Source organism: Xenopus laevis, chromosome 7L, assembly GCF_017654675.1.
Source record: "Xenopus laevis strain J_2021 chromosome 7L, Xenopus_laevis_v10.1, whole genome shotgun sequence".
In the NCBI taxonomy this organism is placed as follows: domain Eukaryota; kingdom Metazoa; phylum Chordata; class Amphibia; order Anura; family Pipidae; genus Xenopus; species Xenopus laevis.
Genome location: NC_054383.1, coordinates 27,309,736 through 27,332,337, shown reverse-complemented (window position 1 = coordinate 27,332,337; position 22,602 = coordinate 27,309,736). Strand labels below are relative to the sequence as shown.

Sequence of the window (22,602 nt, the reverse complement as noted above, 5' to 3'; positions counted from 1 at the left end):
CCGAACCGAATCCTGGATTCGGTGCATCCCTAATGTGTACAGAAGATTGATCCATCTGTTTTGTTGAAGTCAAATCAGAATGGAAGGCAAGCAGTGTGGCTCATGTGTAATACAGGTATAGGGCCTGTTATCCAGAATACTCGTCCTTGGTGTTTTCTGGATAAGAGGTCTTTCTGTAATTTGGATCTCCAAACCTTAAGTCTACTAATAAATCTTTTAAACATTTATTCAATTAAATAATATTGTTTCACTTCCAATAAGGATTAAATCTTGGTTGGGATCAAATATTTAAATGTACCGTTTTATTACTACAGAGGAAAAGGAAATAATTTTTTTAAGATTTTAATTGTTTGATGAAAATGTAGTCTTCCCGCAATTTTGGACTTTCTGGATTATGGGTTTCTGGATAATATATCCCATACCTGTAATATAAATATACACATAAAAAGAGGAACAGTTTTATTAATGGGCAAATACCCTGCCCTAGGTTAGATTTACCCTTTAAATCCCACAGTAAGGGGCCGATTCATTAACTTCGAGTGAAGGATTCGAAGGTAAAAAGCTTTGAATTTCGAAGTTTTTTTGGGCTACTTCGATCATCGAATGGGCTACTTCGACCTTCGACTACGACTATCGAAGGATTCGAAGTAAAAATCGTTCGACTATTCGACCATTCGATAGTCGAAGTACTGTCTCTTTAAAAAAAAATTCGACCCCCTAGTTCGGCAGCTAAAAGCTACCGAAGTCAATGTTAGCCTATGGGGAAGGTCCCCATAGGCTTGCCTAAGTTTTTTTGATTGAAGGATATTCCTTCGATCGTTGGATTTAAATCCTTCGAATCGTTCGATTCGAAGGATTTAATCGTTCGATCGAAGGAATAATCCTTTGATCGTACGATCACAGAATTTGCGCTAAATCCTTCGACTTCGATATTCGAAGTCGAAGGATTTCAATTCCTAGACGAATATCGAGGGTTAATTAACCCTCGATATTCGACCCTTGATGAATCGGCCCCATAGTGTAAGCTTGAATGGATAGCAGAAGAAAAACGATGTATCATTTACAAGAAGCTAAATAAAGAAATATCAGACCATGGCCAATGGCTCGTATAGCACTGATAAGCAGCCGAGGTTTGGTGCCCCGGGTACTAGGCTCAGGGGAGACTGAAACCATCTATTTCCGTTGCTCATGCATGGAACAGGGATTCAGCTCTGCAACTTTCCTCAGGCTTAGGATTTCCAGGCAAGCTGCTGGCCATGAAAATAACCTTGAGGGAATGTTTGCTATCATGAATGATGACTGTAGAGAGCATGCGGTCTCGCCCTCCTTGTCTTATATAAGCAAGAGGAGTTTTCTATTACACAGTAACATAGTAAAGAAGGTTGAAAGATTGAGAAGATTGGGGTTATGCACAAAAACTGATCCCAAGAACATAAATGGGAACTCATTAATCACATTCCACATTGCACCCATCTAATCCCAGTTAACCCATTGGTTCATAAATACTCATTTGTCTGAATAGGGAATGAGTTTACTCCTACGGTACTTATCAATATTCAGTTACATGGCCTTACATAGGAGGGCTGATTTGTATAAACATGGGTTGAACAGCCTACATCCAGGTTAAGTCTGGAGGGTGGTGGTGGTGAGGTTCCCATGGGTGCAGGGATTCCAAGTAGTTTCCACTTAGTAGTATGTAAGGTAAAAAATGGGTTGGTGTGCTTGACTATTGACTAGTTATAGGCTAAATCCGTGATTTGCGGGTCAGGAAAAACTCAACCTACTCCTTACCCTAACCTACAAAACCTTAACCCGTACTCGACCCTCACCAGAAAAATATTGCCATTTTAGGACCCTAACCTGACCTGTACCCACGTCTTCGCTCTCTCTACACTACTTCTGTCCATGCCTCTGGTTCCAAGACAGGGAATTGTTGAGAGCAGTGGAAGATCATGCATCCCAGTCTGACCGGGCCCAAACCTCACCCACTGGTGGTCAACCCGTGGGTCACTGCAGCTTTCTGGTCATCCCACACATCACTACTACCTGTAGTAGTCACTGTAAAAACTATGCAGGGCTATTTAGTTGGACAGCCTGAGGACTGAATAATATTAATACACTTGTCATCTATAGATTTGAGGTACTGTAGTGTAGAACCCTTTGTACAATGTGGCTTGAAAACCAAGATGTGTAGCACGTCAGTCTGCAACTAAGTAGTTCTGTATGAAATTATAACATCTTGAAGAAAATGATTATATGAAATCTGCACCATGCCTGTAACAGCAATCTAATAAAGGAAACAGTGTTATCGTTCCTCTAACACAGGGGACCCCAACTTTTTTTTATTTGTGAAGCACATTCAAATGGAAAAAGAATTGGAGAGCAACACAAGCATGCCAAGTTCTTGGGATTGGCTATTTGGTGGCCCCTATGTGGACTGGCTTCCCACAGGAGGCTCTGTTTGGCAGTACACCTGGTTTTTATTCAACCAAAACTTGCTTTGAAACCAGAAATCCAAAAACAATCACTTGCTTTGAGGCCACTGGGAGCAACATCCAAGGTGTTGGGGAGCAACATGTTGCTCACAAGCTACTGGTTGGAGATCACTGCACATATAGCGAGGGCCAAAATGAGTTAAACAGCCCTGTATAGCCAGTGCTCTGCTATATTTTGACACAGGGGCAGCATCAGACTGGGCTGGCAGGATAGGAAAATATCGGCTGAGCCCCAGCCCTTTTGGGCCCCGGCCGACCCAGGCCCTCTCCAGGAACTTTGGAAAAGCTGGCCATAGACGCAAAGGAAAAAAATATATTTTGTATGATTTTCGGACCGATCGGACAGGTTAGAATATTTCTGATGGCTAATGATAATACATGTATTGCCTGTCTGACGATATCAATATCTATTTGGCGGACATAACTTTCATACGATTGCTGTCATGGTCAGAACATCATCTGATTTTGTGACAACTCACCCTGGTCTAATGGGCCAGTGTGGACGCCCGCCATGTGGTTCTTCTTCTCTGTAATTGCCAGTTCCTAGGGAATGCACGGCGCACACTTCCGGGTTTTATGTTCCGCTAATGTGACGTCACCATGTTCGCTTGGCGTGAAATTAGAATATTTAAAGGGGCTTTGGATCTAAACTCATTGCCTGTTAGGTCTAACTTGTTTAGTTTCTGGGTGCAATTCCTGTCTGTTTGATTCCAGTTTTGATCCTTGCCTGCCTGACTATTCTGAACTCTACCGCGGTTGACCCTTGCCTGCTGACCCGGCCTGATTGACCTTGCTTGAATTCTGCCTGTATCGATTACTGCCTGTCTGACCGTGCTTAAACTCTGCCTGTACAGACCCCGGCATGCCTGACTTTTTATCTATTCCCTGAACTGTTGTCCCTTCTGTCAAAACCTTGGAAAAGCACTTGCCCCTTTACTCGTTCAGAACATCTGCTTTGCTCCTCTCAAGGTAAGACCTGGCGGCATCTGAGTAGCTGAGGGCTCCTCCTTAGGCCAAAGGCGGCTGCTACATGCGGGAGATTGACCAGGGAGCTTAGCACTTGTTCTGAATAAAGGGAGCCGTCTGTGACAGATTTGTTCTTTTACTACTATATTTGAATGGTCAGTTGCAGGTCAGAAAATTCTGCCATATAATTGTCCATAAGATATGAATTGCGCGTCTATGGCCAGCTTAAGAGGATCTAGCCTACATGAGGGTGGAGGGAAGGTGTAGACGGATGGCGGAGAGTTTAGCAAGAGTAGGAGTTTGTGATTAGGGTGCAAAGTAATAACCCTGTACAAATCATTACAGAGCAGATCGGCAGCTTTATCTTGTTCCTAACACTGTTCAGTAATGAAGTTGCTGCTGCTGCTGCTCAGTGACTTAGTGTCAGGGTCACAATTCAGCTTAAAGTTACAGATCTGCTCAGCTCCATGACTCTGAGAGTGTCCAGCTGGGGCCAGAGTTTGACTTGATGATTTGTACAGAGTAATATAAAAGCAACGAGCCTCAGGTTTGTTATACTGAATAGGTAACACTGCAAATTACAAGCATGTCAAGAGGGCACAGCAGAGAAAAAACTAGGATCAAGACGCAACTGATTATCGGTCTTTGTAGTCGTGGGGAGGGGGAGAAAAGTATAAAGAATAAAGCTCAATACTAAGGAAATGTATTGCATTTTTGGGATAAAAAGAGATAGAGGCAGGAGGAAAAATAATATCACAAGAAAAGTGGATTAAGGTGGAAATAATTGTACATTTGTGTTAATGAGGGAAACCTGCACGTATTAGTGTGGAAGAGAAAGACACATGGAAAGACAAAGAGGAGCAAATGGCATAGTAAAGGAAGGCATAGATATAGTATACAAGTAATTTAAAAGGTTCAGTGAAAAAGAAAATAATGAAAGTAAGAAAGAATAGAACTGAAAACATTAAATAAAGAGGGGAAATGAAGAAGAAATGGGGATCGGAAAAACATGGCGTAAATGGAGCTATATATATATATATATATATATATATATATATATATATATATATATATATATATATATATATATATATATATATATATATAAATATAAATATATTTGGGTATATATATATGTATACAGTATATAGTAAAATGCAATCCCCAAATGAGCTATGTTTCACTTGTCTTCAGACAGCACAGGTTAAAGATAGACCACTTCTAATGTCACCTCTGATGGCAGGAGGTACATCAATAAATACAAATTCTTGGGAACAGACATAGGTCACTAGTAATTATATTACACTTGATTTAGTGGGACTCAGTTTGCAGTGTCAGTAATATTTTACTATTTTTTTTGACAGACTCTTGTTGTACTGTTATAAGAAACCCTTCTGCAGCCTTTAAGTAAAGGGGTGTTGTTCTTATACAGAAGATATATAAAAAAAATGCAGTGGACAACTTATCAGGCACCTATTGTTGTTATATATCAGACTGGGCTGCCTGTGAGTGACCTCCCACCTTGCTTTTCAAAAGGGAGGATGTGATGCTTGTTACTGATGAATCTTTATGATGTTGTGTACCATCAGTCCTGCCCAGGTGTAGTCTAGTCACAGCTTGCACCTAGACTCACTTAAGGAAAGTAAATATAGTATAGCAGACTGTGTCAGGAACAGCCAGGAATCGAACCCTGGTCCCTGTTGTTGGGAGGTTCTGCATTACCAGGGTGAGCCACTGGAGGATCTCTGTCCTCATGTTAGACACTGCTCTGGACAGACTTGAAATATATTCTTTCTCCCCTGCCTCATTATCCACATGTGTCTTCCATTCCCAATTAATGACCCTTTATAAGCCTGTCCCTGCCCTAAGATCCTGGCTTGATTATCTGAGCTCCTGAGCCCGATCCAGCCCCTTACTTGCGACTCCTGATTCCTGATTCCTGACTCCTGACTCCTGTGTCCCCTGCCTGGTTCCTGTGTTCCCTGCCTCGACTCCTGATTCCTGTTCCCACCTGGTTCCTAATTCCTTTCTCTGTGGATTCCCTGGTTTGACCTTCGGCCTGTTATCTCGACCCTGCTTGAACGCTGCCTGCCTTTGACCTTGCCTTCTCTTTGGACCTTGCTTGCCTGCCGCCTGCCCAGACCTTCTCCGCCTGTTTATTGGACTTTGCTTTGCCTTTACCCAGGTTGTATCTTTCAGTTTATACTGTTGTTGATATTTCATTCATCTCCATTAAAAACTCCTTTATCATAACATGGCTTTTGCTGTTAAACCTGCAGTAAATGTGTATCACCTGGATTATCCAGCATATAGGCTCCATTCATCAGCACCCAAACCTGACAGTATAATCAAGCCCCACAATAAGGAGCCTGCTGTTAACCCCTCTATATCACCTGAACAGGGTGAACTGCAACTCTCTGCTCAGTGGCTCTCATCAGTTAAAAAATATGAAGGAGAAGAGGGAACTTTTTCTGACTTTCTACTCGCATGTAAGAAATTTGCCTCTATCCCTTTTGTCAAGCAGACTCCAGACTCTATGAAGAGCAGACTCGTTATATTATTCCTCTTAGGGGGTAAAGCACAAGAGTGGGCAGAGGCTTGCATTGATGAAGAAGCTCACTTTTGGAAGACCCCTGTTCTTTTCTTTCTTTTTTGAAAACAACCTTCACGGGTGATTTATGGCCAGTCCCTTCCGACATTTTTTCCTCCTCAAGTTCTCCTGTCGTTCAAGGCTTTGTTAAGCCATTTCAACTTACCCCTCCAGTGCCAAGATATTCCCAACTTGTTGGCCTCAAAAATATCTATCAACCTGTTATACCCTATGACGAGAGTGAGGAAGAGGAAAGTTATTGGGAGGATATTTATGACGAGAGTGACTATGATGCCTGTAATGATGAAGACTGGGAAGATGTGGAGTCAGACGATGAAGTTCAAACTGCATTTACCACTAAATTTAAGGGTCGGTCAGTCTCCCAGTATCTGCCTGCAATGCACTCTCCAGCTATCTCCCAGTCTGCTTCTAAGCCTGTTGCTTTCCATAAATCGGCCTCCCTGGGTCTCAGGCCTGAACCACAGTTTATTTCTTTTTCTAATATACCACGGCCGGCTTCCCAGCCAAACTTCTCTCCCATCCCAGGCTCTGTGCCAGCAGCCCAGCCGGTTCCAGCAGCCCAGCCGGTTCCAATGATGGCTTCCCAGCCGGTTCCAGCAGCCCAGCCGGTTCCAGTGATGGCTTCCCAGCCGGTTCCAGCAGCCCAGCCGGTCCCAGTGATGGCTTCCCAGCCGGTTCCCCGAAAGCTGCCTCCCGTGCCGGTTCCCCGAAAGCTGCCTCCCGTGCCGGTTCCCCGAAAGCTGCCTCCCGTGCCGGTTCCCCGAAAGCTGCCTCCCGTGCCGGTTCCCCGAAAGCTGCCTCCCGTGCCGGTTCCCCGAAAGCTGCCTCCCGTGCCGGTTCCCCGAAAGCTGCCTCCCCGTGCCGGTTCCCCGAAAGCTGCCTCCCGTGCCGGTTCCCCGAAAGCTGCCTCCCGTGCCGGTTCCCCGAAAGCTGCCTCCCGTGCCGGTTCCCCGAAAGCTGCCTCCCGTGCCGGTTCCCCGAAAGCTGCCTCCCGTGCCGGTTCCTCGAAAGCTGCCTCCCGTGCCGGTTCCCCGAAAGCTGCCTCCCGTGCCGGTTCCCCGAAAGCTGCCTCCCGTGCCAGCATCCTTCCAGGCCTCCCGTGCCAGCATCTCCAGCCGCTCCCGTGCCAGCATCCTTCCAGCCTGCATCTCCCGTGCCTGCAGCCTTCCAGCCTGCATCTCCCGTGCCTGCAGCCTTCCAGCCTGCATCTCCCGTGCCTGCAGCCTTCCAGCCTGCATCTCCCGTGCCTGCAGCCTTCCAGCCTGCATCTCCCGTGCCTGCAGCCTTCCAGCCTGCATCTCCCGTGCCTGCAGCCTTCCAGCCTGCATCTCCTGTGCCAGCAGCCTTCCAGCCTGCATCTCCTGTGCCTGCAGCCTTCCAGCCTGCATCTCCTGTGCCTGCAGCCTTCCAGCCTGCATCTCCTGTGCCAGCAGCCTTCCAGCCTGCATCTCCTGTGCCAGCAGCCTTCCAGCCTGCATCTCCTGTGCCAGCAGCCTTCCAGCCTGCATCTCCTGTGCCAGCAGCCTTCCAGCCTGCATCTCCTGTGCCAGCAGCCTTCCAGCCTGCATCTCCTGTGCCAGCAGCCTATGGGCCCAAGGACAAATCCACCTTCACTGCATTGAGATCCAATGGTTCTGATGCAACAGATACTACTGGACTCGTTGTCATATATGGTGGTCATTCTGCTATCCTGGGCAACTCACCTGTAATGGGTGACTTGGCTGTTTCCTCTGCTCAGTTGGCTGACTCCTGCAATTCCTCTCCTGCTATGGGTGATGCTCCCAACCCTGGCTACTCCTCTATTCTGGCTCCCGATCCTGGCAACTTACCTGGTGGTCCCCCGGTTCCAGAAGTGGCATCAGGTGGTCCCCCGGTTCCAGAAGTGGCATCAGGTGGTCCCCCGGTTCCAGAAGTGGCATCAGGTGGTCCCCCGGTTCCAGAAGTGGCATCAGGTGGTCCCCCGGTTCCAGAAGTGGCATCAGGTGGTCCCCCGGTTCCAGAAGTGGCATCAGGTGGTCCCCCGGTTCCAGAAGTGGCATCAGGTGGTCCCCCGGTTCCAGAAGTGGCATCAGGTGGTCCCCCGGTTCCAGAAGTGGCATCAGGTGGTCCCCCGGTTCCAGAAGTGGCATCAGGTGGTCCCCCGGTTCCAGAAGTGGCATCAGGTGGTCCCCCGGTTCCAGAAGTGGCATCAGGTGGTCCCCCGGTTCCAGAAGTGGCATCAGGTGGTCCCCTGGCTCCTGACTCTGGCAAATCCTCTTCGGCTCCTGACTCTGGCAAATCCTCTTCGGCTCCTGACTCTGGCAAATGCTCTTCGGCTCCTGACCCCGGCAACTCCTCTTCGGCTCCTGACCCCGGCAACTCCTCTTCGGCTCCTGACCCCGGCAACTCCTCTTTGGCTCCTGACCCCGGCAACTCCTCTTTGGCTCCTGACCCCGGCAACTCCTCTTTGGCTCCTGACCCTGGCAACTCCTCTTCTGATTTGGCTCCTAGTATATTTGGATTCATTTATTGCCACTGGTTTCAAGTCTATTTAAGAATATTTATTTTTTACTTTGTTTTCCTGTCCATATCCATACAGTTTTCCCATTGGTTTCTCAGTCCCACTTTAAATTATCTGGCTTTGACTGTGGACGATGATATGAATCAGAGACGTTTGAATGCTTGCTTGGACAATCTAGCTACTGCATCATTTCAAGAGTTTTCTAAAAGGAACTTTCTCTTTGAACTCATGTATCCACCTGACCCTGGGATCGCCCTGAGGGTGGGGGTAATTTCAGGAACAGCCAGGAATCAAACCCTGGTCCCTGTTGTTGGGAGGTTCTGCATTACCAGGGTGAGCCACTGGAGGATCTCTGTCCTCATGTTAGACACTGCTCTGGACAGACTTGAAATATATTCTTTCTCCCCTGCCTCATTATCCACATGTGTCTTCCATTCCCAATTAATGACCCTTTATAAGCCTGTCCCTGCCCTAAGATCCTGGCTTGATTATCTGAGCTCCTGAGCCCGATCCAGCCCCTTACTTGCGACTCCTGATTCCTGACTCCTGACTCCTGTGTCCCCTGCCTGGTTCCTGTGTTCCCTGCCTCGACTCCTGATTCCTGTTCCCACCTGGTTCCTAATTCCTTTCTCTGTGGATTCCCTGGTTTGACCTTCGGCCTGTTATCTCGACCCTGCTTGAACGCTGCCTGCCTTTGACCTTGCCTTCTCTTTGGACCTTGCTTGCCTGCCGCCTGCCCAGACCTTCTCCACCTGTTTATTGGACTTTGCTTTGCCTTTACCCAGGTTGTATCTTTCAGTTTATACTGTTGTTGATATTTCATTCATCTCCATTAAAAACTCCTTTATCATAACATGGCTTTTGCTGTTAAACCTGCAGTAAATGTGTATCACCTGGATTATCCAGCATATAGGCTCCATTCATCAGCACCCAAACCTGACAGACTGCAAGGAAATAGAATTGATGTTCATCTAGAAAGATATAGGTCTCATGTAAGTGCAATTGCTGTTCCAGTTGTACGTAAAACCACTTTCACTAAAGTTACTTGCTTAAAAATGCGCTCCTTGCTCCCTCCATACAAATTGAGCTCCTATTGATGCAGTGAAACTCTGAAGCTACTTCCACCTCCAGACCAGGCAGCTGCTCCTCAGCGCCCAACATCAATCAAGTAGTGTTATGCTAAATAATAGGGTGCACATTACTCGCATGGTGAACACCGAAACCGGACTCCAGGTAGACTTTGAAAATATTTGGTGCAGTTGCCCCTGATGTACGACAACCACACACACAGCTGCATTAATTGTGGCAAATAAGATTACAATTACGGAGGCGCAGCACATTTGCATCAAGTGCATCACCCACTTGAGACCGCAATGACACTAAAATTCTATAAACAACCAATGAATTGTATTAAAAAACATAGCAATTGCTCTCAATCACTTCATTTCAGGAGCTCAAAAAGCAATTGGACAAATTAAAAACTAAAAATAAAATGTTTTTTTCTAATACTTGGTTGAAACTCCTTTGCTGGCAATGGCAGCCTGAAGTCTTGAACTCATAGACATCACCAGATTCTGGGTTTCCTCCTTTTTAATGCTCTGCCAGGCCTTTACTGCAGCGGCTTTCAGTTGCTGTTTATTTGTGGGACTTTCTGTACCAAGTTTAGTCTTCAATAAGTGAAATGCAGCTCAATTGGGTTCAGATCAGGTGACTGACTTGGCCATTCAAGAATATTCCACTTCTTTGCTTTAATAAACTCCTGGGTTGCTTTGGCTGTATGTTTTGGGTCATTATGAAACACCTCCCAATCAGTTTGACTGCATTTAGCTGGATTTGAGCAGACAGTGTCTCTGAACACCTCAGAATTCATTCGACTGCTTCTGTCCTGTATCACATCATGGATAAACACTAGTGTCCCAGCTCCACTGGCAGCCATGCACACCCAAGCCATCACACTGTCTCCGCCATGTTTTATAGATGATGTGGTATGTTTTGGATCATGAGCTGTTCCATGCCTTCTCCATACTTTTTTCTTGCCATCATTCTGGTAGAGGTTGATCTTGGTTTCATCTGTCCAAAGAATGTTTTTCCAGAACTGTGCTGGATTTTTTTTTTTTTTTTTAGCAAAGTCCAAGTTCTATTCTTGATGCTTATGAGTGGCTTGTACCTTGCAGTGCACCCTCTGTATTTACTTTCATGCAGTCTTCTCTTTATGGTAGACTTGGATATCGATACACTGAGATCCCAGAGAGTGTTGTTCACTTGTTTGGCTGTTGTGAAGGGGTTTCTCTTCATCATGGAAATGATTCTGTGATCATCCACCCCTGTTGTCTTCCATGGACGCCCAGGTCTTTTTGAGTTGCTGAGTTTACCAGTGCTTTCTTTCTTACTCAGGATGTACCAAACTGTAGATTTTGCCACTCCTAATATTGTAGCAATTTCTCTGATTGTTTTTCTGTTTTTGCAGCTTAAGGATGGCTTGTTTCAATTGCATGGAGAGCTCCTTTGACTGCAATGTGTCTGTTCACAGCAAAATCTTCCACGTACAAGCACCCCCCCTTGAATCAACTCCAGGGCTTTTATCTGCTTCATTGAAAATGAAATAACAAAGGAATTGCCCACACCTGCCCATGAAATAGCCTTTGAGTCAATTGTCCAATCGCTTTTGAACCTCTGAAATGAAGTGATTGTGTTAAAAAGAGGCTTGAGTTTCTCACATTTTTATGCAATCTTTTTCTTCAACTCACTGAATTAAAGCTGAAAGTCTGCAGTTCAACTGCATCTGAGTTGTTTCGTTTAAAATTCATTGTGGTAATGTACAGAACCAACATTAGAAAAAAGCTGTCTCTGTCCAAAGATTTATGGACCTACCCGCAGGCAAGCTACATTTATCATCTCTTTGTCTGAGATTCTGCAATGACAGGGCTTTTCATAGGTTATTACCGATCCACTTGAAAATTCTATCCACATTATGATTTCCCAATCCCAAGCTTAGAAAATAGAACTGTTGTAACCATAGTTCTCCCTCCCACTACTACTTAGGAGGAGTCTTGAACAGAGCACCGAATATTGATAGAAAGCTCAGCTAAACGTGCATTTATATTAGTGTTCCCAATGGCAAATACCAACATGTTACGTTACATTTCAGATCAGTGTAATGGTTTTGACTCCTGCACACCTACTACTGCTATGGGACCTGTTATCCAGAAAGCTGGGGACCTGGGGTTTTCTGGATAAGGGACATTTCCATAATTTGAATCTCCATACCATAAATCAACTAAAAAAATCATGTAAACATGAAATAAACCCAATAGGCTGGTTTTGCTTTCAATAAGGATCAATTATATCTTAGTTGGGATCAAGTACAAGGTGATGTTTTATTTTTACCGAGAAAAAGGAAATCATTTCTAAAAATTTAATCTAATCATTTCATTAAAAGGGAATCAATTGGAGACAGCCTTCCCGTAATTTGGAGTTTTCTGGATAACGGATTTCCGGATACCTGTACTGTATCCTTTTTTTCGCTATTAAAACACGGGCTCTCAGAACAATTTTTTTTCAGAAGATTTAGCCAGTTGAAGGATAACCGAGCTACAAATGACCCGAAGAGTGCTCGGTAAATAAATTAGCCTGCAAATCAATTTGTCCATCGATGAATGCCAGCGCCGTGAGCCGTCCCTGAAACAAGATTACCAGGCAATCAGTTTTAATGTACTACAACTTGGATATAAAAGAATCTGCAACCGTAACCTCTTGCATTGAGGTGCTTAGCAAATGACTTACGTAGTCAGGTACGTGCTGCGCTCTGTAAGGGGATCCTGGAAATCCAAGATGATGGGGCTGTTTGATCTCACTTAAGATAGAAACTAACCTAGCACTTAACACTGACAGATAACATTACCTGAGTAGAATAATTGTGCTATCGAGGCACTGAAATCTTCCTTCACACAGGAGTTAGCTTGTCAAAGCCTGTGTTGATAATGTTTGTGTTATCTGGGTCAGAACCTAAATATATAAATGTAAACAGTTTTCTTTTTCTGAATATATAAAATTATTTGTACGCCTACGGCACTGAGCCTTTGCTAGTGTGGCCTGTTTTAGAAAATATCTGTTCTAGATTTCCCAGTAATTTTGCCCCAGAGAAACCTTGGTAATTTTTGGGATAGATTAATCTTGCTGGCCCAGATAGCAGGTCCTTAACATGTTACACTGCTAAAGGGAACATTGATGGGTATAGTGACATGCCTGCTGCCTGCTTAGCTGGAACATCTTTCTTGGTTCTCGTCTCACAATGGGACACTGTGGCACAAAACACCACTTTTCTGTCATCTATAGAGGTATGTGACTCGTGTATCAGGCACAGCATGGATCATGATGCAAAGGGTTAGTCACTGGGCAGATGGTCTTACACATATCTCCTGTTTCATATCTGCTATGCCTTCTACTTGCACATGGAACCCTGAATATATCTCTCACCAAAGGCTTCCAGCTCCATTACTCAGTGGGTAACTGCATACAAATGTTAAGCTTCTGTTCCTGGTAGTTATATAAAAACAGGTGTCAAGTAAGCTCCAGGTCTGATAACCCATAACAACCAATCAGATGTTTGCAGACCCGGAAATGCGACCTATTGTTGTGGGTAACTAAAAATAGTGCAAAGTTTGCACCTGCTGTAATGTTACAGTGATACATATATATGACCAATATATAGACTATGTAACTATAGACCAAGCAGACCCCATGGTTGCAGGGGGACCAGACTGCAGGGTCTGCTGCACATATATCCCCCTTCCGTAGCACTTGCAGATTGTTAAAATTTGCGCACATGCCGCAGCGTGCTCATGCAAGCAAGCATCCCCGGAGACAGGGGTTGTTCTCTATGCGTGCCGGGCTGGGCAGGGGGACCCGCCAACTTCTATTTATGCCACTGTAGATGAGAATCCTACATTTTCGTGTTAACACCTTCTTGTTGCATGGTGCTTATTTAGTACAGTAGTGTGACTTTAAGCTACTGATGAACTCTCTATACAGAGACACGGATGACAAACTCAATAGCCATAGTCAGTGGCTTAACTATATTTTACTGGGCCTGCAGCAAATAATTTTTCAGGCCTCCAAAATGGCTAGAGGTTGACTTGTTTTACCATTATTTATTAAAATCATTGGGCCCTATACCTCCTGCTTCCCTCTGCAGCCACAGGGTCTGGTTCCTCTGTAATAATGGCCCTGGCCATAGTTGTGAACTATACTTCTCAACATTCCCCAGCAGCAGCAGCAAATTGTAGTTCCCAACTACTCTCTGACACTAAGGGGGTTATTTATCAAAGGTCGAGTCTTAGGGGCAGATTTATCAAGGGTCGAAATTTGAGGGAAAAAAAAACTAGAATTTGACCCTCGAAGTAAAATCCTTCGAATTCGAATATCGAATTCGAAGGATTTTAGCGCAAAAGGTTCGATCGAACGATCTAATGAAAATCATTTTAAACGATTGATCGAATGATTTTTATTCGATCAAAAAAAACTTAGAAAAGTGCTCTGGAAGGTCCCCATAGGCTAACATTGCACTTCGGTAGCTTAAATGTGGCAAAGTATGTAGTCAAAGTTTTTTTTAAAGAGACAGTACTTCGATTATGGAATGGTCGAATAGTCGAACGATTTTTACTTCGAATCGTTCTAATCATTCGATTCGATCGAATTTGACCAATTTGATGGTCGAAGTACCCAAAAAAATACTTCGAAATTCGAATATTTTTTCATTCGAACTATTCACTCGAGCTTAGTAAATCTGCCCCTTAGAGTTTTTTATACCTCGAATCAACTCGAGACTCAAATGGTATCTTAGTTAAAAAAAAAACTTGAATGGCAAAAACCTGATTCTGGGAGTTCGACTGCGAAACCCCGAAAATTCCAATTAATTGAGTTTTTGGCAAAGGGAAAAAACTGGAATCACTCAACTTAATCGAGTTTTTGAGCAAAACCCACCGAAAAAAACCGAATATCATGAAGGCTGTTAACATCTTCAAATGGTTCAATGGACCTCTGCCATTGACTCCTATATGACCTCGACAGGTTTTAGATGGTGTATTATCGGATTTGAGGTATTTCTAGGGGCGGGGTATACTAAATCTCGAAAAATTTTAGTTTTTTTTAAAAAAAACTGTAAAATTTGATTTTTTTTTAACCAGAAAATGTGAGTTTTGACCAAAAAATACAACTCGAAAACTCACATTTTTGTGGAAGACACAACTCGAACCTTAATAAATCTGCCCCTAAAACTGGGTCCTAAATTAGGACACCTGGTTTGGTTCCAATTATTATCTCCTTGTGACCCCTAACAATGTATATGTTCTTCTTTATTCACATTTGGAGTCAGCTGAAATCCTTTGTGAGCAAATCCGGTAATACTAGACATATAGTTGCCAAATTCTATGTATGTTGACCTCTGATCCCATAGTAAACTAGCCAAGGATATTGCTTTAGGAGAGGCAGGTTTATTCACAGAATGCATCATTACTTTTATTCATCCAAGCAAGAAACATATTTATGCGTTTCTTCGTTTCTTCCAAGGAATAAAACCTTTCAGGGCATACTCTGTTCTATTGGACTGTTACATTGAAGTATTTCCAATACAAAACTCGAAACCTGAGAAAACCCGATGCACTCCTAGATTGCCCCATCCATCTGTTTATAAAACAATATTTTCTTTTTTTCCCCTTCACCGAGTTCCCAGGGGGAGGAAATGATTCATTTTAGCTGTAAGTAAGTTTCCCTGTAGCTTCAGTGTTGCATGTAGGTTTGTCTTAAAGTGGCCACAATGGGAAGATAAGCCAACAGGCCGATTGATCGGATCTTGTACAATTTGACCAGGCAGGTGGATGTCCAAATTGTACTGATCCCATCTTTTGGCCTGTGGACCTGACAATCGGATTGCTACAGAGCTGCAGCCCCACTTTGTTACCTGTATTTGTTAATATCCTATAGTGGTGTAAATGGGGTTAGCAGAAATGTGCGCTGGTGCATGACCACACAAGTTGTGACAGCAGCATGCACATCTAACTGTGAAGTGCACAGACTTGTACTGAACATACACAAATCATTCCACACTTGCCTGGACTTCTGCGCACGCAGCCTACCAAAAATGTTCACCAGTCAACCATATTTGTTGATTTTGACTGTCAATGTTGTAAAGAGATCACACAGATGGGCCAGTGGTCTGCAGTATGACCACAATAGCGGACCAGAGCATGTGTGTATGGCCAGCAGTTAAACATTAAACATAGTTCCATTGACTTCCTTCATAAAGGTCATCATTTTCACTTTATTGTTAACTATTTTTTTTTTGCTTCTTCTTACTGTAATAATAACCCAGGAGAAGAACCATAATGTGTAAATAATATTTTGAAATAATTGTTTGGAGAAGGATACCATTATAACGGAAATGTGCATTATTTCTTAGTAGGATTCATTTTCTGTATTTCTGTGTTACTTTTTTGTTCCTTGTCCAGCTTTTCACACCATAAGGCTTAGCTGTTTGAGATTGGAGCACAAGGGTTGGGCCTCAGCCTAAATGCAGTGGTGCATACAAAAGGGGGACGTGAGGTGGGAGGCACATGGGCATCCTTTGGAATGTTCCCTTGCCTGGTCAAGTAGCTGCTGAACCCCTTCATTTTCACTTGCCTATGAAATGCACAGACAGTGGCGTAAATACATATACATCAGACTGTGCAGGGAGTCCAGGAGGTTGGACTGCGGGGTCCATTGTATGATAGTCCGCCATCCCCTAGGGAGGAAACCTCAGATAAATAAAAAGTGCTATGGCCTTTCCAACACAGTTTTAGAGCGTTGAATATTAGTAGTGCTGCATAAATTAAAAGCAGAGAAGTAATATGTGCACTACAATATATTATAATGTTTGAAGAGCTGCAAGAATGTAAATAGAGGCAGACCTCTCTAAGACTACTATGTGGAGCATATTGGCCCCTTTACAGCATCCCTTAGATTTGTCCATCAAGGTATAAGGTCCAAGTGACATCCATTGCACACATATACAGGCACTGACTGACAATGTGGAGAATTAAATCACATTTGCCCTTTTGCACAACCAGGCTCTTCAGTTTTAGCATGTAGAGATCCTGTGCCAATATATGGAAAGTGAATAATTTTTTCAGGGGACCAGAAAATTGTCATACTTGTTTGAGACAAGTTCCCACCCAGCTTTGACCATTACTTTGTAGGATAATAATATTACTGCTCTTATCCTGAACGCATAGAAACCTTTATCCAGGACTGGGCACAAAGGCAGACACAAATGGATGACAATAGTGACATCCTCAGGTGGAGCCAATATGTTATTAAGTAGTTTTAGAGCGTTGAATATTAGTAGTGCTGCATAAATTAAAAGCAGAGAAGTAATATGTGCACAGACGACATCTTCTTCCACGCGATCTTCTTCCTGCTTTGAACGGCGCATGCGTACTAGGAGTATTTGGCCGGTATGATCTACTGCGCATGCGCGTGACTTTTGGCGCATGCGCAGTAGATCTGTGCCGGCGAAATGCTCCTACTGCGCATGCGCCAAAACGCCGTTCACAGCAGGAAGAAGATCGCGTGGAAGAAGATGTCGTCTGTGAACTCCCTGGACTGGACCTGCGCAGAAGGGTAAGTAACAAGTTAGGGGCATTTGCCCAGCGGGAGGGGTAGGCCAGGGGGGAGGAGGGAGGGTGGGCAACACATGGGAGGGGGGGAGGGTTTTTGCGCCACCTAGGTTTCCTTCCCCTTTAAGTATTAGAGTCACATGTAACCCATGCTCTAGTATACTAGCTGATTGTTAACCCTGTTGGTCTAAAATAGCCCAAAATCTGCAGCTGCAGGTAGCCCTAAGATGTAGATGGGACCCTACTAATATACAGGCCCGGATTTAGGGAAAGGCCCCCTAGGCCCGGGCCTAGGGCGGCAAGATGTTAGGGGCGGCAAGAAGGCGCCCCCTAACATCTTGTGTAAGTCGGCTGCTCCTGATAGATCCGGCTGGCTTTAGGACCGCTCCTCCAGCCTATCTCCCGCTGTGGCTCCGCCCCTTCCCACTCCTCTCTGTGCTCGTGCTGCTGCTGCCTCTGCTGTGCTGCGTGTGTCCCAGCAAGGTGATCTGTTCCTGGTATGTACATTTAATATTTCCCCTGCAGATCTGCTGTATAGAAATATGTCATAGTCAACTTGCAGATTTGCTGGAGGTGCAGAATCACAAGTGTTCTAACTTCTAAACCTGTTACAGATTTTTTTATGTCCCTTTCCTGCTTCCTACAAAATGAATACCATTTCAGTTCTTGTATTATAAGGGATAATGTACCCCCTACTGTAAATGATAAGGATATTAGAAGTCACTGAGGGGTTCTATGGCCATATAAAGGCACAAGGCTGCAGGCTGAGTTATACAGGGAACTCTGAGTATCACTTATGTATTATAATGGATAATGTACCCCCTACTGTAAATGATAAGGATATTAGAAGTCACTGAGGGGTCCAGTAACCATATAAAGGCACAAGGCTGCAGGCTAAGTTATACAGGGAACTCGGAGTATCACTCATGTATTATAAGGGATAATGTACCCCCTACTGTAAATGATAAGGATATTAGGAGTCACTGAGGGGTTGTTCTGTGACCATATAAGGCACAAGGCTGCAGGCTGAGTTACACAGGGAACTCGGAGTATCACTCATGTATTATAAGGGATAATGTCTGCTGAGAAATAGGAACTACAAAGATTATGATGCTGCCAAGATTTGACTTTTTTATTTTATAATAAATATTTAACTGATGCTGCGGCTGCCCACTGTAGCACAATTGACAAACTTATCAAAACAAGGGACACATCTCTCTCTGCATCTATGTATAAAAAGGTGTCTATATATAGAGAATATATATAGATATATCTCAAACAAGCCTAACTGCTAGTTGATCCATCTGATCCACTTTTGCATAAATGTCCTGATTGGAAAAAGATTCACATCCAGAAAATGCGTGCGGGGGGGGGGGGGCGGCACAGTAGCTGGGCCTAGGGGGGCAAGGAGGGTAAATCCGGCCCTGCTAATATATATGGTAAAACAGCACATTGTCTAAAATTTCCGGGGGGCTCTAAATCTAATTTGCTGGGGGGCTCAGTAACATCTAGTTAAACCACTGATTGGAACACTAGTTTTAAAGTGTATGGCAGGTTGCACCAAATAAAACCTTATTGTGATCAATAAACTGGTCAAATACCAGTTAGAGTAGACTAGTTCTCTCAGAAGAGGAGGAGGAGGAGGATTTATTTACAGCATCTCTTTATTTGCCTGACCTCTACATTTTCACGTGGCGGAAGAAATCTGAAAACTTTGCCCGTCCTTCATAATTTAAAAGGATGAAGCATTCATTGCTGGCTCTAACAAGGCATAATACAGAAGACTTGCCATTGGTTGGCCAAGCCCGTGGAGTCTGTGGTTGCTATGCCAACCATAATCACCTCTAGTTCCCAGGACCCGGGAGCTGTAACATGTAAAGTGCTCAGCAGGCTCACAGCTTGAGTGAGAGAGAATATCACCTATTATTTGAAATCACCAGCACAGAGTAAGAAGACTTTACTTTTTATTATTATGCTCTAAAACATTTTTCAAATTCTCAAGGTGTGAATGATATTTACAGCATTTTTTTTTTTTTTTTAAAAGGAATTTTTAACACCTGAAGAGGAATCAGGATTTATTTAAGAAACGCCACCCAGATATTAATTTATTTTTTATATATTTGGTATCATAAATCAGCCCGAGGACGGAGAAACAGATTGCATTCTAATGGAAGACTAGAAAAAGACCAAGAAACGTGTGTGAATTCTTCCATGGGACCCGACGCTGTTTAGTGTGAAAAAAAAACCTTCAACGTAAATGTGTGAAATTGACAGAAACTGGCTGCGCCTATTCCTGACAAGTTCTTAGAAATCGCTGTGAGTAAATCTATGTGTTGCTAATTGAACCTGCCGGAATTACTCAGCTTGGCGTTGACTTTATCTTTTGTTTGGGAGAAAGAGAAAAGAGAGAGGGAGAGAGAGATCACAGAAGGGGGTAAATCTGGACGACGGGAAATAATTGCCTCTCTGATTGTAGTGCAGAGTCGACACTTGTCCTTGTATTACTGTATAACTGCCTGAAGGAGCAACATGAGCAGGTGCCAGAAGAGGTGTAAGAAGCAACTGAGCAAAGTTGCTCGATATTTCTACCATTTCGTCACTGGGACCCTCACACAAGGTAGGGGGGTCTGCCTACAGCTGAACCCTGATGCTTCATTTACATCTTAATTGAATATATCGCCCCCTGCTTTCCCTGTTGACGTTTGTAGGATATCGCTGGAGTGTTCAATCATCTTTTTTATTGGTAGAGGGACCACCGATGAATCTTGTCAACCGAGGAGTTAATCTCAGTGCTCCCTCCTTTATAGGAAATATGTATAAACCGGCTCTTATTCTCTGTATATAATGAATTCATCTGTAAGTTCATTTTAACCATCTCTGGTCTATTATGTGTTTAACTTGTTGTCGCTGTCAGCGTCGTATAATGGAACAGCTGTTAGGGCAGAGACAGACTAGAAGATTCGGGGAGATTAGTCGCCCTGCAACAAATTGCCTCTTCTTCGGGCATTTAATCTCCCTGAACTGCCTCCCCGCCGGCTAGAATCTAAATCGACGGCGGGATGGCACTCAGAGTGCTTTGTTTTCCGAAGTCGCCCGAAGTTTCCGCTCTGAGTGCCACCCCGCAGGCGATTTAGATTCCAGCCGGCAGGGAGGCAGTTCGGGGAGATTAGTCACCCGAAGAAGAGGCGATTTGTCACAGGGCTTTCCCTGTTGGCATTTGTAGGATATCGCTGGGGTGGTCACCCACCTATTGGCAAAGGGGCCACGATGAGTCTAATTTGTCAACCGAGGAGTTAAACTCAGTGCTCCCTCCTTTATAGGAAATATGTATAAGCCGGCTCTTATTCTCTGTATATAATGAATTTATCTCTATGCTCATTTTAAAAGGCTCTGGTCTATTATGTGTTTAACTTGTTCTCGCTGTCAGCGGCATATGATGGAACAGCTGTTAGGGCAGAGACAGACGAGAAGATTAGGGGAGATTAGTCTCTTCTTCGGGCGACTAATCTCCCCAAACTGCCCCCCCGCCAGCTAGAATCTAAATCGCCGGCGGGATGGCACCCCAAGCGATACGTTTTCCCGAAGTCGCCTGAAGTTTAACTCCGAGTGGCACCCCACCGGCGATTTAGATTCTAGCCGGCAGGGAGGCAGTTCGGGAAGATTAATCGCCCGATGAAGAGGCGATTTGTCGCCGGGTGACTAAATCTCCCCGAATCTTCTCGTCTGTCTCTGCCCTAAAAGAGTCCTAGACAATAAGAAATATTTTCCCATTCAGTGCTCCAGAAATAGGACTGCCAGAGAAGGAACGTAATAAGCCACCAAGCACTGATATTGTACAAAACTCTGTCTAATTAGCTGGATCACAGAGCTGCAATTTGTACTGATCTGTAGTCCTTAACCTTAATAATGAGAGCAACAAGAAGTGTCGGTACTCGGATATAGAAACCTCTGACACCATTAAATGAGTGATAAAAAAGATGGGAGCAATTGGTGGGAGGGGCTTCACATATGCCGCCCGTGGGAGTATGCTGTAATACTATGCATTGAGGCAAAACAAGAGGCAACATACTGTAGATGGAAGTCTCGATTACTGTTCAGTAATTATGGGAGCTCAACGTATATTTCATCTGTTGATGTGGTGTTTACAGACCATGGCTAAATTGTAAGAACAAAATACATAACAAGAAAACGTGTTTCATATTAAGATCAAGTCTGGTTTGGAAAATAATGTGCTTCACTGGCTCTTGTCTGGTGTATGGCTGCAGGTTTAAAATACTGGAACTAATGCATAGTTATATATACCGAAGTGAGTCCTAACCCTGCCTGTGAACACAAAAAGACTGAGAATTATAGCGATGGGGATAGAACTGCATTCAGTTTACTGAAAATAAAGAAGTGTCACTTGAAGATTTTTGATAAAAACTGTTTAAGTTCATATAAAGGTGTATACAGGTATGGGACCTGTTATCTAGAATGCTCGGGTTTTCCAGATAATGGATCTTTCCGTAACTTGGATCTTCTTACCTTACGTTTACTAGAAAATCATGTAAACATTAAATAAACCCAAATAGGCTGTTTTTTCTTCTAATAAGGATTAAATGTATCTTATATTTAAGAATAAAGTACAAGGAACTGTTTTCTTATTACAGAGAATAAAATGTTGATGGTTTGGATAAAATGGAATCTATGGGAGACGACCTTCCCGTAATTCTGAGCTTTCTGGATAATGGATTTCCGGATAACGGATCCCATACCTGTAATGTTGCCTTTAAAGTACTAGGAGCCTCAAGGAATGAAAGGTTTTTTATGCATGCAAATATGACTGACTGTTACCCTTCACTGTTATAAACTTTGCGTTTGCGTTCATATATATATATATAGTTCATATAAATAAGCTGCGCTGTAGTCCTGGGGGCAGCTATTCAAATTTAAATAGGGCAATAGGGTACAGTTTTGCTGTCCATAAGTGGTATAAAAAAATAAGTGGTGACAGACAGGTTTATTTGGCTGCCGCTATTTGTTTGTATATCCCTCCTGTATCAATGTAAATATGTTGGGATTTTTGTGCTGTCCACCACGATCTTCACATAACAGATGCAGGGGATATTGGAAATTTAGGTTACAGTAGTAGGAGCGCAGAAGGGGTAGAACCAGCGCTAAAAAAGGGGGGCTAATTGAACAATTCTTCTTTACCCTCTACTAGTCGTGCACCCTGCTGCTCCCTGTCTGCATGTCTTATATGCTGCCAGAACACCTGATGAATGAACACGCACACAGGGGCATATTTATCTAGGGTCGAATTTCGAATTTGAAAAACGTAGAAATTCAAATTCAAAAAGACCAACCGAAATTAAGTTGAAGTTTTTTTTTGGCCGA

The 22,602-nt window shown here is 43.8% G+C and overlaps 1 protein-coding gene across 3 annotated transcripts in view; it reads left to right on the top strand.

Moving 5' to 3' along the window:
* LOC108695756 (Kv channel-interacting protein 2) overlaps positions 1 to 22,602 on the top strand; it is a 308,619-nt gene that overhangs the window by 107,885 nt on the left and 178,132 nt on the right. Inside the window, exon 1 of one of the 3 annotated variants that reach the window (XM_041568705.1) lies at positions 19,017 to 19,843. The exons of the other annotated variants lie outside the window; for them this stretch is intronic. Within the exon in view, the coding sequence (XP_041424639.1) occupies positions 19,756 to 19,843 (88 nt within the window). The 5' untranslated portion in view covers positions 19,017 to 19,755. Of the gene's footprint in view, positions 1 to 19,016; positions 19,844 to 22,602 lie in introns of those variants that run through there. 3 annotated transcript variants of the gene reach the window in all.